This window comes from Octopus bimaculoides, chromosome 3 (genome assembly GCF_046866305.1).
Source record: "Octopus bimaculoides isolate indiv1 chromosome 3, ASM4686630v1, whole genome shotgun sequence".
Lineage (NCBI taxonomy): Eukaryota > Metazoa > Mollusca > Cephalopoda > Octopoda > Octopodidae > Octopus > Octopus bimaculoides.
In genome coordinates, this window is record NC_142930.1 from 21939230 (window position 1) to 21953952 (window position 14723).

Consider the following 14723-nt stretch of genomic DNA (forward strand, 5'->3'; position numbering starts at 1 on the left):
GTCTCCTCTTTTTGTTACCCACACTGTATTTCCCACTCCTCTGTCAGATGTAATCACTGCATCTAATCCTCCCTCCTAAGAGTGACAAGCTTCTAAAATTCCTGACTACGTTTTTCCTGCAGATGTCAACTTACAGCTGTTCAAGTTGAACATAAACCAAATCAGTCTCGTTCATCCCAAAGGACTTGAAAAAGTTATGGGCACATCCTCTTTCTCTTGAGAAAACATTATGCTGCAACGAACGTCATTATCATCAACATTATCATCGTCACCATCATCACCATCATTATTGTCATCATCAACATTGTCATCATTATATATTCATATATCGGTATGTTTATTTGATCCCTTTTTCTTCTTGTTTTTCTTTCTCCTTATCTCTTTTATGATTAATACTTTTATTTTATTTCTTCAAACTTGCAGATAAAAGGTAAATTCCGAACTGGAGCTGGAAAAAGTGGACCACTAATCGTTGACATAGCAAAACAGGAACGTGCCACAATGATTGTGATGGGAAGTAAAGGGCGCGGTCATACACGACGGACCCTCATGGGAAGTGTCAGTGACTTTGTGGTGCATCATTCTCCCATACCTGTGCTGGTTTATAGGCCACTAAATGCAACTGGTAAACATTGATGGAAACTATCAATCAGGAATACATTGCTGGTAAATATCAGGCAGGCACACATGCGAAGCAACACATTCGACATGCTGACGAGTTACAATCTTATGATCTCTTCTATTAACTTCATTAATTACAGCAACAACAACAAAAAAGATAACTATAACAATCTGAACTATTCTACTTAGTCAAAACTGTTGTTCTTTCCTTGTATAGTTAGATTCATAATTAGTGTTAGTGTAGCTAATTGTTACTAGCTGTAACATCATTGTCAACAATGTCAATGTCAATTTGAATATTAAAACACACACACACATATACACATGCATACATATATATGTACACATACATACATTTACGCATTATATATATATATATAACATATATACAAATATGTGCGTGGGTGTGTGTGCATGGGTGTATAAATATGAATATATTGCATGTATATATAATATGCATAATATATAATATACAAATCTACATATATATTCATAAATGTATATACACATTTTTTATACATATATATATATGCATGTGTGTATGAATGTGTGTGTGTGTACATATATATATATATATATATATATATATACACACACACACACACACACAGACACACTCATACATACACACACTCACACATGCACACACGCAAACACACACACACATATATAATTACATATTATGTATTCATATATGTGTGTGTGAGCTTCAGCTCATTAATATACGCATACACACACACATACATTAATATTGAGCAGTGAGAATGAGTTCTCAACACTGCACTGATGGATAATAGTCTTTATTTGTGGGTTAACAGGCTACCATTGGTTTCAAGATGAGAGAAGATTTCTCATTAATTATCAAGCTGGTCACATGGGACATTGATACTCATTTTTATCTTGGATGAGAATACACAAAGCTGAAGAGATTGTACAGGATTTTGGGAGACAACTCCTAATTGTTGTTTCTCTTGCATTAGCACGTCCAAATTTATAAATGTTGATATGAATACACTTGTATATGTATATGGACATCCATACAGAATGTGTGTGTATTCATATTTATATTTATAATTTTGGACATGGCCAGGGTTAATGCATGGGAAGCAACAATTAAGAATTGACACCCATGATCTGTATATTTATTTGTTTATCCCCAAATCCTGTACAGTCTTGTGTAGTTTCATGTATTCTCATCCAAGATGGAGACATGTACCAACATCCCATGTGGCGAGCATGATAATTGCTGAAAAATCTCTCAGTATGAAACCAATAGTAGCCATATTAACACACCCACACACACACATGCACACGCGCACGCACACACACACACACACACACACACACACACGAGTTCTCACACACATATATGTGGAGATATATATGTGTGTGTGTGAGTGAGCAAATATGTGTATGTACATGAGTTTTCACCTGGGGTGGTAAATGGCTTTGCAAAAAATATGAATAAACCACCACCAGGAACAAATCATCCATGACACAGTTAAAAAACTTATAGCAAATTCTATACTCAACAGATGTATTGTGTTTGTTCAATTATTGTTAATATCGATATATTTAAAACAATATTAACTTCATATATATATATATATATATATATATATATATATATATATATATATATATATATATATATATATATGTATATATATGTATATATATATATATATATATATATATATATATATGTATAAGTATATATATATATAACATTATCAACTTCATTATATATATATATGTAACAGTATTAACTTTATATATATATATATATATATATATATATATATATATATATTTAAAACAATATCAACTTTATATATATGTATGTATGTATATATGTGTATGTAAATGCACACATATACACCTATAACAATTTATAACCCACTATGCAGTGGATTTCTTTGCAATGTAAATTGTACCTTTTTTAATAAATAATTTTAGCCTCACTGTGGTATTCATCTTGTTCCTTCATTAATTTACTCACATACACATGATCTGTATATTTATTTGTTTATCCCCAAATCCTGTACAATCTTGTGTAGTTTCATGTATTCTCATCCAAGATGGAGACATGTACCAACATCCCATGTGGCGAGCATGATAATTGCTGAAAAATCTCTCACACACAAATATATACACATATGAGGGGTACCCAAAAGAAACCAAAATTTTGCAATATTATTTAATTCACTTAGTTTGCATGTTTACACTCTTACCACCTTCAAAGTATTTTACATTTGAAGCAATGCATCGGCCCAGATGCATCCTCCACTGTTTCAAGAAGTCCTAGAACTCTAGAGAAATGATGCTTTTTAATGCCTCCATCGTTTTCTTCTTCACCTCTTCCACATCTGCAGAAGATTTTTCTTTAAGAACTTTTTTCATTTGTGGTAAAAAAAAAAAAAGTTGCAGGGAGCAAGTTCAAGTGAGTAGGAGGCTTGGGTAAATTGAGTCATGCCATTTTTGGCCAAAAACTGTCTCACACTCAAGGCAGTGTGCAAAGGTGCATTATCATGATAAAACTATCACTCTCCACTCTGGCACTGGTCAGGGCATTTTTGTCTTGCTTTGTCGCACAAACATTTCAGAACTGCAAAGTAAAATGTCTGATTAACAGTTTGACTGGGAGGAAGAAATACTGTGTGGGCAATTCCTTTCACATCGATGAAACAAATCAGCATCAACTTGACATTGGACTTCAATTGACATACTTTTTGGGGGCAGGTTACATTGAATGCTTCTATTGACTTGATTGCTGCTTCATTTCCAAGTCATAGCCATAGCACCAGCTTTTGTCACCAGTGATGACCTTTGCAAAACAGTTCAGATCAACTTCTTTCAGTTCATGGCATGCATTCAGCCATGACTGCTTTTGATCTTCCTTGAGCAAGTGAGGCACAAATTCTGCTGCAACTCTTTTCATTTGCAATTCCTCATTCAAAATTTGTTGGGAGGAGCTCCAGGACACACCAATTATATCATCAACAAGTTTGTCAATTGTTCAGTGCTGATCCTCCAAGATCAGTTCATTTTCATGATGTTTTCATGAATATTCGTGATGTTTTCATTCATTCAGAAGATAGACGGTCACCCTGAACAAGGCTGATCTTCAAGCGACAAGTGACCTAAAGTGTGAAAACCACTCATAAACATGTGTTTTGCTCATGTCAGAGTCTTTGTAAGGTGTTTGAAATATGAGAACTGTTTCAGCCACCTTTTTCACCAGCAGAAAACAGAATTTCATGGAAGCACATTGCCCCTTCATTTCAGCCATTGCAAAAATCAGCAAACAGGGGAGAAGCACTGCAAAACAAAGACACACCAAATGATACTACAACAGCACTTGTCGATGCTGGTCAGCAGACTAATGCCTGATGGTCGCATTGAATGGCTTCTAGTGGCAGAAGCTGAACTACAACAGGCTTGTCCCGCAGAGAATGTTTCCACTTATATTTGGGTACCCCCTCATATATGCATATATATATATATATATATATATATATATATATATATACATATATATACATACACACACACACATATATATATAGAGAGAAAGAGAGGGTTGGCCAAAAGTCATCCAACAGTGAATCAAAATTTCATAAATATTTGATATTCAATTTTATTTATTCATTTGGAAAAATGGTGCTGCTCAAGAAGGACTTCAGTTTGAACAATTTTCATGATGTTTCATATTTAGATGCTTCTATTAAATTCATTCAGTTGTTAAACATAAATAAATCTTGGAATTAAATGGTTTGATTTACTGTCAGGTGAGTTTTGGCCAACCCTGTATATGTACGTATGTATATATATATATATATATATATATATATATATATATATATATATATATATATATATATACGAAGGAGTAATACCCAATGACTGGTGTAGCAGCACCATAGTAAACTGCTACAAAGGTAAAGGTGACGCTTTAGACACTAATAATTACAGAGGCATCAAGCTGTTAGATCAGGTTATGAAAGTTACGGAGAGGGTCATAGCCCAACTAATTAGGGAGCGAATCAATTTAGATGAGATGCAGTTTGGGTTCGTGCCAGGTAAAAGCACCACTGATGCCATATTTCTAGTGAGACAGCTGCAGGAGAAATATCTAGCCAAGGATAAACCTCTGTACCTGGCCTTCGTTGACATGGAGAAAGCCTTTGACAGAGTCCCCCGATCCCTTATCTGGTGGTCAATGAGGAAACTTGGGATAGAAGAATGGTTAGTGAGAGCTGTGCGAGCCATGTACAGAGATGCTGTCAGTAAGGTGAAGGTTGGAAATGAGTACAGTAATGAATTCCGGGTAGAGGTAGGGGTCCACCAAGGTTCCGTCCTCAGCCCCCTCTTATTTATCATAGTCCTCCAGGTGATCACAGAGGAATTCAAGACAGGTTGCCCCTGGGAGCTCCTCTATGCTGACGACCTTGCATTAATTGCGCAGTCACTATCAGAACTAGAGGAGAAGTTTAAGGTGTGGAAGCAAGGACTAGAATCGAAGGGCCTTAGAGTCAACCTAGCAAAAACCAAAATCCTAATAAGTAGGAAGATGGCCCTGCTCAGTATGCAGTAAAGGAGTAGGTAGTAACTCTATAAGATGTACCCGGTGCAAGCTATGGACACATAAGAGGTGCAGCAATATCAAAGGCAGATTAACTACAAAGTTAGTTTTTGTATGTGGCAGATGTTCAGGTGCAATAAACACTGTAAACAAACAGGAAACAACTTCTATCTCATTCCAGGGAGAAAAACTAGAGGTAGTTGATAGCTTCCGCTATCTGGGTGACCAAGTTAGTAGTGGGGGTGGGTGAGCTGAAAGTGTAACCGCTAGAATAAGAATAGCCTGGGCCAAGTTTAGAGAGCTCTTACCTCTGCTGGCGACAAAGGGACTCTCACTCAGGGTAAAAGGCAGACTGTATGACGCATGTGTACGAACAGCCATGCTACATGGCAGTGAAACATGGGCTGTGACTGCTGAGGACATGCGTAAGCTCGCAAGGAATGAAGCCAGTATGCTCTGCTGGATGTGTAATGTAAATGTGCATACCCGTCAGAGTGTAAGTATCTTGAGAGAGAAGCTGGACGTAAGAAGCATCAGTAGTGGTGTGCAAGAGAGACGATTGCGCTGGTTTGGACATGTGGTGAGAATGAATGAGGATAGCTGCGTGAAAAAGTGCCACTCCCTAACAGTTGAGGGAACCCGTGGAAGAGGTAGGCCCAGGAAGACCTGGGCTTAGGTGGTGAGGCAAGACCTTCGAACATTGGGCCTCACCGAGGCGATGACTACTGACTGAGACCTTTGGAAATGTGCTGTGCGTGAGAAGACCCGGCAAGCCAAGTGAGATCGTTGCCAGTGCCCCTGGACTGGCTCTTGTGCGGGTGGCACATAAAAGACACCATTTCGAGCGTGGCCGTTTTCGTGCGGGTGACACGTAAAAGCACCCACTACACTCTCTGAGTGGTTGGCGTTAGGAAGGGCATCCAGCTGTAGAAACTCTGCCAAATTCGATTGGAGCCTGGTGTAGCCATCCGGTTGCACCAGTCCTCAGTCAAATCGTCCAACCCATGCTAGCATGGAAAAGCGGACGTTAAACGATGATGATGATGATGATGATATATATAAAACAAAAGAGGGGGGGTGTTTCCATGATGCAGGAAAAAATATAGAAAATGTGTTGTTGAAAATGCACCTAAATTTTAAAAACTCGTAAATGTTTAAAATACATCAGCAAATCAAAATTCTTGCAATGGGATTGAAGTTCACTCCAACACCACAAAGCTCAAACTTAAATGATATACAAAATGATATCCAAGAATTCTGCAGAAAACTTCGCATCACTGAAGAGCTGCTGGATAATGATAATAATGATCAATCAATCCTTCACAATAAAAGTAACTACTGTCCAACAAAGGGAAGAAATCAAAGTCTGGAGCCTCATGATTCAGTCCAGCATCCAAAACTACTTTCTGGTCACCATTAGGTACATAATACTCCTGATATCAATGTTGCAAACTTGGCCTTTTGTACCACCACATCTCCAACAGCAAAAGTTAGTAGTAGGGAAACCACAGACCAGCCCAGCAAGCCAGTTTGCCCAAAGAAGTCGAGGACAGCTAGGTGTCATCAAAACACACATCTTGCGGAATGTAGTTCCTTTTTAATTAGTTTCACACTGACTAACCTCTGCTTACTACTTCCCACAGACAGAGACAAGGCCCTCCTTATATACTCATGCATTAATCTAGAATCTTCTAAACAGTCATGTGACTTGGGCAAAGTTCAGAGAGCTCTTACCTCTGCTAGTGACAAAGGGCCTCTCGCTCAGAGTAAAAGGTAGACTGTATGACGCATGTGTACGAACAGCCATGCTACATGGCATTGAAACACGGGCCATGACTGCTGAGGACATGTGTAAGCTCGCAAGAAACGAAGCCAGTATGCTCCGATGGATGTGTAATGTCAGTGTGCATACTCGACAGAGTGTTAGTACCTTGAGAGAAAAGTTGGACCTAAGAAGCATCAGTTGTGATGTGCAAGAGAGATGATTGCGCTGGTATGGTCATTTGGTGAGAATGGATGAGGATAGCTGTGTGGAAAAAGTGCCACAGCCTAGTGGTTGAGAGTACCTGTGGAAGAGGTAGATCCAGGAAAACCTGGGATGAAGTGGTGAAGCACGACCTTTGAACATTAGGCCTCACCGAGGCAATGACTAGTGGCCGAGACCTTTGGAAATATGCTGTGCATGAGAAGACCCAGCAAGCCAAGTGAGACCATAACCCGTGGCCTTTACCAGGGCCAGCCCACTTATGTGTACCTTTCCTTCTTTGGACACAAATCCCTGCTTGCAAAGACCTGTTGAGGCAAGTGAAATTGAAATCAAAATCAAACCAAATTCGACGACTGGCACCCATGCCAACCTTCCTTCATTGGACACTAAACTCTACTTGCAAAGACCTGTTGGAGCAATTGAAATTGTGACTGAACCAAATTCGATGACTGGCACCCATGCCAGTGGAGCACTAACAGCACCATTCGAGCGGGATCACTGCCAGAGCAGTGCTCTGGCTTCCGTGCTGGTGGCACGTAAAAAGCACCATTTGAGGGTGATCGTTACCAGCGTCGCCTTACTGGCACTTGTGATGGTGGCATGTGAACAAAACATTCAAGTGAGGTCGTTGCCAGCACCGCTGGACTGACTCCTGTGCAGGTGGCACGTAAAAATACCATTTGAGAGTGGCCGTTGCCAGTACTGCCAGACTGGCCCTCGTCCCGGTGGCACATAAAAGCACCCACTACACTCTCAGCTGTAGAAACTCTGCCAGATCAGATTGGAGCCTGTTGCAGTCATCTGGTTCGCCAGTCCTCAGTCAAATCGTCCAACCCATGCTAGCATGGAAAGCAGACCTTAAACGATGATGATGATGATGATGATATATATATATATATATATATATATATATATATACATGCATACAGGAGTGCATGAATGTAATTGCATACACACATACATACACACACACACACACACACACACACACACACATACAGACAGACAGACGTATGTATGTATGTATGTTTTATCTAATTCACTTTATTTTATGTTTATAATAAAAAGATTATTGTTGCATAGAGTTATATAATATTGAAATTCTATAGCACAAACAAAAATATTTGGGTGTTGCCCAGAAAATACTTCAGACTAACACCTAATACTTCAACACTGATAATCCATATCCATGGCCTATCCATGTAACTTAATAACTACTGAGGTCACAAATATTTCTGTCAGTGCAGCATAACAGTTTGATTTAAGAGTTGACAGAGTTGTTTAATTTCTTTATGTTCCATGTTCTGCATTCAAATTTTTTTCTTTCTTTTTTTTTTTTTTTTTTTTTTTTTTTTTTTAATCAGGAGAGAAGTTAGAGTTCATTACATTTCACAGATCTGATATAAGGAGGAGGGAGGAAGGTATACTCAAACCTAAGATTGGACCCAAAATGCTTGCAACTGTGTGAACTCTACTGGAGTCATGCAAGGAGCCAGACAATGGTGCTAAACTGGGAAATGGATTACTACCCAAGTAGGTAATGGCAGGATTTGAACACAGAATACAAAGAGCTAGATTAAATACTATAAGGCATCATACTACAAGGCATCATACTACAAGGCATCATACTGCAAGGCCCTGATATTGTTGTTTGGCAGATAGAAGAAATGTATGTACCATCATAGAGGTCAGCTGTCATGGGTTGATGGAATATCTTTTAAAAAATTAAAGACAAAGAAGATAAATGCAGACAAGTGCTTTGAAATTTCCAACTTCTATATCCAAATTATAAATTCACATTTATACCAATAATAGTTTGTACACTTGGTTTTGTAAATAAAGAAGTGATAATCTAGATAAGGATTTTCAGAAAAAGAAATCAACCAGCTAACAGATACATTACAAATACAATCTGTAAGTGGGACAGTAGAAATATGCAAGCTTTTTATGAAATCTTAAACTGTTATCTACATTCCAATGACGGAGCTTTGTATCTTTGTTAGAAACCAGCTCCCTCCTTATAGGAAGATTGCAAATGATTAAAAGTAGTAGAGAACCCTCAATTGTTCCCAAGTAAAGTAATAATTCTCCATGGCCAGGCATATTTTCACAGAAAATTGAGAATGAAGTGAACCACTTGTATGACATTGATACCTGTTTATAACTATCACACAATGTCAGGACAAGGAAACACTAACACACCCATGTAAATACATTTATTATATACTAGCAGAAATACCCGGCGTTGCCTGGGTTAAAGAGAATAATGAAATCTAAAAACGCCGTCTAGACTACGCAACCCTCAACTGTTAGTAGCTACGATACCATATTTCTACATTAATAACTCTCCAATCCATGCCAGCATGGAACATAGACATTAAGTGGAATGCTAGAAGAAAGTTTTCAACTCATATGTATATAAAGTAAATACACGTAATTCAGAAACACGTTTTGTGTATTTTATTTCATAACCACACAAACAGGTACAGATTATAAATAATGAAAGGCCAATTTTGGTGATTCATTTGACAGAGGTAGTAGAGAGACAATGCGATGATAAATCTGAGGTTGGATCTTGAAAGTTTGGATGAATGCTGCCTCAGTTAAATCTCTTGTGGTTCCAAATGATGTTATCTGTAGTACAGCGTCGTATTGTCTAATTTTGTTTTGCAAATGTTAGGAATCTTGGTCAGTTGATGATAACAGTTTCTTCAATAGCTCTGGAGGTTGGGGACTGTGGAATTGTTGGGAATGTTTTTAACTTTGGTGTTATATGTATTGCTTGAATTTCTTTGACATATGAAATATATGTATTTTCACTGGGTTTGTAAAAGAGAGTTGTGTAGTTCTCGAGTTTTAGGGATTCACACAGACACGCAGACAGACAGACACACAGACAGACAGACACACAGACAGACAGACACACAGACAGACAGACACACAGACAGACAGACACACAGACAGACAGACACACATTCTCATCTTTATATATAGAGATATATATATATACACACACACACGCACCCAAACACGCGTATATATATGTATATCAATATAAATATATGAAAGTCAATGAAGTTTCGTAAAAGAAGGTGATCATGTACATACTTTGTTGCTGTTGTTATTATAACACCTCATTGTAAACAATGTTCCTTGTTTTCCCTTGTGGAGTATATGTAAATAGGTTTTTTTTTGCTGCCCACTCTTGAGCAGCCAACATACAGTTGTCCATGTGAGAAGCGGGGCTCTTCCAAGAGAAGACCAACTACAGACAGTGCTCATCTGTTATGTTCGGGTTAAAATTTCATCAACATCAAAAATATATGAATTTTCATGGGAGTTATGGCCGTTATGCATAGAATATAATTTCCAAATTGCAGACAAAATTTACAATCGATAAATGTCTTAGAACAACCAGTCTCTCATCTGGGAAAGCCTTGAAATCAATGTTACCAACTGGGGACTATGTGTGTCGCAGTGATAATAAAAAGACTCAAAGGAGGACTGCAACGAAATAATTTTACTCAACACTTTGCAAGTGAATCAGTGGAGGCAAAGATGCATCTCATTTACTTGACAATTTATGCACCACATTGCAGAAATCACAATGTAAGTATATCTGAAAGGGTAGTCTTACACTGTTGTACTGTTGAATTACAAATAATGCTTATCTGTTATGTTCGGGTTAAAATTTCATCAACATCAAAAATATATGAATTTTCATGGGAGTTATGGCCGTTATGCATAGAATGTAATTTCCAAATTTCATAAAGATCCATTCAGTACTTTTGACATAGTTTTGGATAAGAAAACAAATGACTAATGTGTGTGTTTGTGTCCATGTGTATGTGTGTGATGGGTGTATATATGTATAGATATCTGTATGCATGTATATATATGTATATATGTGTACATATTACATGTACATCTATATATATATATACATCTACACATATGTATACATATACATGTATGCATATAGATCTATATCTATATATATATATATATATCTATCTATACATATACGTGTACATATACATCTATATATATACATATACATCTCTCTCTCTCTCTCTCTTTCTCTCTTTCTCTCTCTCTGAAAGTATCTGTCATTACAGTATCGAAATGTGATTGTTTCAGTTAGAGGAATAACGTGTACATATACAGCTATATGTATACATATACATCTCTCTCTCTCTCTTTCTCTCTTTCTCTTTCTCTCTCTCTGAAAGTATCTGTCATTACAGTATCGAAATGTGATTGTTTCAGTTAGTGGAATAGTTTCATTTTTAAAGTGAAAGTATTTGACATGAGTGTTTTTGTTTCACTTTTGACACGTAATACTTAAATAGTGGAGGAGATATTATGTTGCCGTGGGCTCGAACTCTGCAAGAAGTTTAAAAAAATTTTTGACTAAAACACAACTGGAACCCTAAGTAAAGCATCTGTAAAATTTGAATGAAATTGGTTGCGTAGTTCTCGAGTTTTAGGGATTCACACCCACAGACAGACAAACAGACAGACAGACACACACACACATTCTCATTTTTATATATATAGATGACAGGTTTCTTTCAATTTCCATCTGCCAAATCCATTCACAAGGCTTTGGTTTTCTCAGAGCTATAGTAGAAGACACTTGCCAAAAGTGTCACACAGTGAGACTGAACCTAAAACCACAACCATGCCTGCATCTAAGAATATTGACAATCTCTGTCAATATTTTTTGTGGTCTTTCACTTAAAGCATTTCATGATTTTGCCTTCACTGTCTGGTGGGTGGTTTACCTTATCACAATAAGATTGATAGTTGCCTCTGTAAAATCATTTACCTCCTCTTTTATCTACAAAACCAGTAGTATTTAAAGTCTATGCTCACTCGTTCAAATTTTACAACTTGTATTATATCCTTACTTAGTGAAATATCTCCAAATACTGTCTTGATTGTATTCTTCATAGTTTCATATATTACATTACTACAAGTAGCATGGGTCAGTTTTTCATTTTACTCCAAAATGTTAAGAACGTTAGCATAAAAAGAACTTCAAGCACTTTCCAATATAACAATTCTGTATTTTGATAGTTTTTGGTAAAGAAATACTTAATGAACAAATAAGTTACTAATACTGGTGCCTGAAGATCTTTGGTAAGGAATTCTTTAATCTTTTAGCATTCTGAATACTCTGTCTAATGTAATGCTTATTTCTGCAGACTGTTTTGAATTTATTATGCATTATCTCATAGTTTTGAGATTTCAATGATATGATTGTTTATATTTAGAATGACATTGTAGAATAGGTGTTATAGGCAGGATCTAGCCAGTTTGAACATAAAATGGCTTGAATATTTGAACCAGATATGGCCAATTCAAATGCTAAGAGGTTCAAGTGTAAGCTCTGCAGTTTTCATAATGAAAGTTATAAGTTTAAAACTAATATTAGTGAATACTAGGTTGCAGACACATACTGGTATGCAAGAAGGTAATGATAAGAATACAGAAGAACCTTGCTTTGTTTTTTGTATATCTGTGTTAAAAAAAAAGAAAGAAAGAAAGAAAAGAAACATCCAAATCTCATAACCTTTCTTTATCCAGTTCCCTATTAAAATATTTGGTGGTTGCTTCCCAAAATTTACCATTAACCCTTTTGATACCAACTCACCTGAACCAGCCTGGATTCTATGATAAAAACTTCCTGTTTAAAGCAATATAAATTAAAACCTTCCATCAAAATTTGACTTTGATTTAGGCTTCAAACACCAGCTTAATAATGACAAAGTTATTTTACTAAAGTTTTCATTATTTACAAGATTAATTGAAACAAAGCATATTTCAACAGAAATATGGTAACAAAAGGGTTGAAGCCACAGTAAACCATACAAGAATTAATTTTTTCTTTTTTTTTTTTTTTTGTATATGATACTTGGATGAAGGCAACTATTATCGCTGTGGTTAAACTTTCTTGCAATGCTTGGTTGTATGTAAAATGCTCACAACTGTAAGCAGAAAAGAGACAAGTTATATATTCAATAGTTAACAGAGACCACAGTTAATTGTAATCTACACCATCTGAAATGTATATGTAGAAAATTTCATTAAAAAAACATCCATTTTTCAAAAATTTATGAGGAAACAAAATGGGTGGGGAAGTACCTTCTATAGTTATACCCAATTGACATAAGTAAATTAAAACTACTCTTCTTATTCAGGTTTCTATTTCTTCAATGACAACCAACAAATATGACTTTGGTTACAGATGAATTAAACTTATAATTTGTAGAAAGCAATGTAAATATTTGAGTAACCTTTACATTAGGGTGTTCAGAAAGTAATTGCATTTCACCAGAAAGGATATAAAAACGAATGTAAATTACGTTTACCTGAATAGTTTTAATCAAGAATGTAATCACGTTTGTTGTAGTCCAATGGGAAAGTAACTTTTCTATGCCATGTTCAAAGAAACCTATTTCTTTTCCTGAAATACTGTTCTCAACTTCCTCTCTATTTCTGAATGTTTTGCCTCTTATAAAATGTTCTAGTGATCAGAACAGATTGAAATCCATAGGTGCCGAGTATGGAAGATGTGGAAGAACTTCCCATCCTAACAATCTTATTTTTTCTTGGACTTGTTTTGAAGAGTGTGACCATGCATTGTCATGCTGGAGAATAACACCTTTTCTATTTACCAAAGCTGGCCACTTTCATCACAATTTTTCATTAACATGATCAAGTTATTGGCAATAGACATCTGCATTGATGGTCCTTCTATGTTCCAGTAGCTCATTCCACCAAACACAGAACAAGGATTTTTGTGGAGGGAGTTCTGATTTTAGTGTTGGCACTGGCCTTTCATTACATGAAAACTATTGTCTTTTTTCTTTTCTGTTGTGATACAAACCCCATTTTTCATCACCTGTAACAATGTGCTCCAGAAATGACAGGTTGTTATTCCTGGTTAGAAGGCTGCTGCAGATGGTGGAACGTTGTGTTCTGTTCTCAAGCATAAGCTCATGTGGAACCAAAATTTCTTTTTTGCATGTTTTCCCAATTTGCCTGAGATGTTCATAGATAGCTGAACATGACACATTAAATTTTTGCACCAAATCTCTGGTGCTTTGAATATCATCATTATCATCATCATCACCACCATTGTTTAACGTCCGCCTTCCATGCTGACAGAAGCTGGCCAGACAGAAGACTGCACCAGACTTCTGTGTATGTTTTGGCACAGTTTTTATAGTTGGATGCCCTTCCTAACACCAACCACCCATCAGAGTGGACTGAATGCTTTTTATGTGGTATGAGCACATGTAAGGCCAGTTTTGGCATGGTTTTTACAGATGGATGCCCTACCAAATGCCAACCTCTTTATAGCGTGGGCTGTACATGCTTTTCGTGGCACCAGCACTGGCAGGGTCACCAAGTAACCTGCAAGATCATTTGAGAGGGGAGTGGGCATTGGAGGAAGTGATCTTGTGACAGATGACGAGAGGTTAGAGTGTGACAGAGAGGTGGAAACAGGTGTCTTGTTGT

The 14723-nt window shown here is 36.8% G+C and overlaps 1 protein-coding gene across 1 annotated transcript in view; it reads left to right on the forward strand.

The window, feature by feature from the left end:
• The window catches only part of LOC106882770 (uncharacterized), a 30495-nt gene extending 28338 nt beyond the window's left edge, over positions 1–2157 (forward strand). The window contains exon 4 of the mRNA XM_014933552.3: positions 424–2157. Within this exon, the coding sequence (XP_014789038.1) occupies positions 424–636 (213 nt within the window). The 3' untranslated portion in view covers positions 637–2157. The remainder of the gene's footprint in view (positions 1–423) is intronic.
• Positions 2158–14723: the final 12566 nt, after the last annotated feature.